The 5,000-nt window shown below is 44.2% G+C and overlaps 1 protein-coding gene across 1 annotated transcript in view; it reads right to left on the minus strand.

Annotated features, from left to right (window-relative positions):
- Positions 1-5,000, minus strand: part of ghra (growth hormone receptor a) — a 27,920-nt gene that overhangs the window by 16,348 nt on the left and 6,572 nt on the right. Inside the window, 1 exon segment of the mRNA XM_060054597.1 lies at positions 4,368-4,465. Within this exon segment, the coding sequence (XP_059910580.1) occupies positions 4,368-4,461 (94 nt within the window). The 5' untranslated portion in view covers positions 4,462-4,465.

Here is a 5,000-nt window from a genome sequence, read left to right on the forward strand (position 1 = left end):
CCTGGCAGTAGTCATGAATTAGCCTGTGTTATCGATGCTAATCTGTAAAGCTAAAGCCGCCCGCAGCCCACAGTGTTGGCTCGCTTCTGTCATATCATGTCATAGTGAGGGTAAGTATAGACAAATGACAAGCATCAGGTTTCTGGACGCTTGCGGGGGTCTAGTCTTTTTCTTTGCTTGACCCTTGCAGCCTCGTCACTCTGACATGAAAATTAGCCTTGACATGAAAATGATCATGCCAAAAGATCTGCACTGATTGAAAGTTGTATGTATATATATATATATATATATAAATATATATATAGCATAGTAGTACACACAAAATGCATCCAATAGTGAACTTACAGTGTAAGCCGAGTTTGCTTGGCAAGCCACGGAATGTGAAATACAGGACCACAGTAAGAAAAGTGTTACATGCACCGCCCCCTGAATAACTGTGTCCGAAATTTTTCACATGATGGCTTCTCTTGGTGACAAGGCAGTCGGCCTCGGACTGGGCAGGGCCCAGTCCGAGGGCCCACTCTCTCTCTCTCTAGTCTCTCTCTCTAGTCTCTCTCTCTAGAGACTAGAGAGAGAGACTAGAGAGAGAGAGAGTGGGCCCTCGGACTGGGCAGGGCCCAGTCCGAGGGCCCACTCTCTCTCTCTCTAGTCTCTCTCTCTAGTCTCTCTCTCTAGAGACTAGAGAGAGAGACTAGAGAGAGAGAGAGTGGGCCCTCGGACTGGGCAGGGCCCAGTCCGAGGGCCCACTCTCTCTCTCTCTAGTCTCTCTCTCTAGTCTCTCTCTCTAGTCTCTAGAGAGAGAGACTAGAGAGAGAGACTAGATAGAGAGAGAGAGAGAGACTAGAGAGAGAGAGAGAGAGATTGAGAGAGACTAGAGAGAGAGAGAGAGACTAGAGAGAGAGAGAGAGAGAGAGAGAGAGAGAGAGAGAGAGAGAGAGAGAGAGAGAGAGAGAGAGAGAGAGAGAGAGAGATAAGGAGGCTAAGAGCCCTCTGAAACAGCCAGTCCTCTGTGAGGGGCTACAGCTGTTTACCTTCCAACCGACACTTCACTCGCTGAATCAACACAGCACGCAGATCAGCCCTCCGTTACGTAACCCCGGGGCATAAACCGCTCTCCTTAGGCCTCGTTCGCTTCTCTTTTCTCCAAGCAAGATTCCTCCAACCGCTGCACATGCACACACACACATGCACGCACGCACGCACAGGCACAGGCACACGTTTTTCCATTTTTAGGCGCTTGGATACCAAACTCTTACTCAGCGTTCACAGCCTCCGAGCGGCATAGCAATAAGACTCTGCTGTGCTCATGTTTGTTCTATAGTTACAGCCAGCTTATTGTATAACCCTGGTGGTTGAACTTGGAGAGATGAAAAAAGACGGTCTTAACTATGCATTGCAACCATAAACTGTGTCACTATAAAAGGAGTGTAATTATAGTTTATTTGGACCAAGGTACCACACCTTTGCTCCGTAACCACGGGTAACCGCCTGTGAGGCGCAGTTTTGTCGAGACTCCCCTCAAACGACCTCCGACGGGCTGACTCATAGTGTTAGCGGACAGACAACAGGGAGCAGGAGGGGGGAAGCAGTAGGAGATTCAGAGAGGGATAAGATAGATGACAAGCGGGGCCCATAATTAACGCTGGTAAACCTTTAAACACAGAGGGCTGAATCCAACACCAAATCTATGTCCTTGTCCTTGTGGTTGCTTTTCAAGAAAGAACAAAAAAAGAAGAAACAACAAATACATCCGAGTACAAATGAGGGGACAGAAAGGACTCTGGCGACTGGGAAGGGAGTCTTTTCAGTTCAACCAGGGGGGTCTACTCCAAATGATTCTAAAATACACTGTAGAAATACACAGCTTCTCTACAACAGGATTTAGATGACAGAGACGAAGGAGACTATGATGGGATGACGAGCATATTCAAATAGAGACCACAGTGACGGAGAAAACTGGTTTCCAGGCGAGAGGTATTCTATGCAGGCATTGACAAGGCACGTCCCTCTGAGAATGGAAGGGTTGCGTGTGTTTGCTCATGCTATCAGTGGCCGGTCAGGAGTTTACAGGTGTTAAATAAATGTTGGGAAAGACCAGGGCTATGGTAATATGCGCTCATTGGAAATCAAGCTGTCTATAAACCTGCATGGCAGGGGCTGCTGAATGTCACTGCTTGAAATAAGGTTGATATGAACACGGGCACAGTAAAACTGAGCACTGGTAAGTAGTAAGCTAAATGACCACAAGGTTAGCTGAAAACCTGTTGGGACACAAAGTGCTTCATTCAAAAGGTGCAGCCATCACTCTTTCATCCTTGTTATATACAAGGAAACATCTGTTTTTATCTGTTTACCGACTTTATAAAACTGAGAAACTGGCACAGAGTATTTGTACAAAGACAGTAAGAACATTTGATTTGAACTTCAGTTGAAAGCCCAAACCAAAGTGTTTACCAACTCTATAAACACTTACAGTGAGGTTGGGGGGTTGGCTTATGTGGGCCTGTGGAGCCCAGAGATGAGATGGGGACTTAGATTTAAAGGTATCTAAAAAAAAGTTTACACAGCACACAGCACACCAAGAGAGGAGGAAGCACACCGGAACCGAATAGAATAGCATAGAATGGAATGGAGAGGAACGGAATAGAATATAATGGAATAATTTATATTCTCATTGTGCATATGTAGTTAATAACTATAGTTCCCACAAATACAAAAGAAAAAAGGATAGTGGGGTACAGCCTCAATCCAATCAACACAAAATATTAAGTTCAATGCACGTTCCAAATTTCCCATCTGGGCTCAATATGGGACTATTTCATCATTTATTGCATCGTCATTATAGAGGATTATTTTCCAAATACTATTTTCTCTCCAATTTTCCCATTCATACGCAAACATCTGCGCCTTGACTCCACTGCAAATAGAAAAAAATGTCTGTTGTCCTTCAAAGGAGACCACAACTGACCACAGCAGAAGTCATCATCCCATGGCCGTTCTATAACACTTCCCACACTCGGGTCCACCTTTAGGACGGATTTTTAACATATGCCTCGGTGACAGCTGGGTCTAGCTGGCTGAACATCCTGGATCACGTGCGTGTGAGTCCCTGGACTTTGACAATCGGGTCCAGTCCATATATTTACCCTAGCGCTGTTGATCACTGCCATGTTTGCCTAGTGAGCTAAACCAGGAACTAGCATTTGTTTGCTTAACAGTGAACCTTTCTACCTGTGTCTCGGCCCAGTCAGCCCTGCTGCAATGCAACTGATGTCAGTTGTAAGGCTTGATAATGAGGGTCAATAAAGTTAAATTGCACAAAAGTGAAAACATACGATCATTAATGTTTGACGGATAAGAACAATGGGGAAATATTAGTGGAAGATAGGGCCCGACCGATTTATCGGCCTGCCGATTTAATCGGCCGATTATAGCCTTTTTGAAAATAATCGGCATCGGCCAAAAAGACGCCGATTACAACCGATTTTTTTATTTTTTTGTATTTTTTTATTTTTTTTATAAATGTTATTGCGATTAGTATCCTGCAGATTGCGCTCCTACTCACCTTGCTAACTAACAACTTTAGCTGGAGTAAAAAAGAGGAGATTGAATTTTACCGTACAACATGAAAGCACGCTCGCTCAGGCAGCTGCGCGCTCACCTCACCAATGTACACAATACGCGTTGTTTGAGCATGTTGTGCCTGTTTTTCTTTAGGTCCCAGGCCATGTTAATTTGTTATACTGTAGACTCTAACGGTGAGACCATACTGCTCAGCACGCACGTGTTAGTCACTGCTCACGAGCGCAGCACATTGGGAGTTAGTTATTTATTTTACATTTTACATTACACTCATTTTTTACTGTAAATGTATTCTAAAACACTTAAAGATTCTGCATTCAATCCACATATTCGTCAAAAGTGTTTAAAGTATATTTAAGGTATCAAAAACTACGTTTTATGTTGTTTTTTTTTTGTTGTTTTTTAATCGGCCGATTAAATCGTAATCGTAATTTTTCTCTGAAAATAATCGGCATCGGCATCGGCACTCAAAAATCAATATCGGTCGGGCCCTAGTGGAAGATCTCAAAATAATACACGTGCGCGCACACACACAGACAAGCAAGCGCGCACACACACACACATACACACACACACACACACACACACACACACACACATGCAAGCACACACTTAGACATGTATGGGACAAAACAAACATCTTGACTCTCTAACATTATCCATTTAGATCTATATTTTCTTTCTCTGACACAGTTTGTTTTTTTAAGAGAGGGACGGACAAACAGACAGACAGACAGAGAGACAAAAATAAACACACACACACAAACACAGTAGCATTGACCTACCTGACGATGTCATGTGATCGTCGTCCATCAGGAAAGCTGACAGCCAACCGAGGGAGGCGGTGAGGAGGAGGGTACACAGGGGGGAGGACCACATGATTCTGCACAGACTGCAAAAGAGAAGAATCCCAGTCAAGAGGACGTCCTTAGGAGGGGATATCCACCTTAATGTTTTGACGTTGCTAACACATTCATAAAACCCTCACGTCAGGGTTTTCTCTATCTTTCCAACATCTTCTACTCGTACAACGTAGGTGGACACCGTGGACAGGGAGCTATGCTTTTCATTCTATCACTTCATGATTCTATCTTTTTAAATCGGTATCCACAAAAGTAAAGGATGCACTCAAAAGGTCACATGAGTGCATGTTCAAATACCGTTTCACTAAAACATGATTTCCTATATATTATGGACTGGTCACGGGCAAAGACACTGAGACAAACAGGAGCGAGATTTGGCTGAGCTCCGGTCCCTAAATATAGGATAACCTCTCTGTCTGTACCCCTGGCTGCTATTTACAACCCTGTCTTCACGAGCCCTCTGTGCAGCCTGCAGCCGGGAGCCTGGAAGACATTATTCTGAGGGAAGACCTGCCAGTTGCCGTTAATTTTCGGTTTGAAAGCATCAATAGTATA

The sequence above is a fragment of the Gadus macrocephalus genome, chromosome 6 (assembly GCF_031168955.1).
Source record: "Gadus macrocephalus chromosome 6, ASM3116895v1".
In the NCBI taxonomy this organism is placed as follows: domain Eukaryota; kingdom Metazoa; phylum Chordata; class Actinopteri; order Gadiformes; family Gadidae; genus Gadus; species Gadus macrocephalus.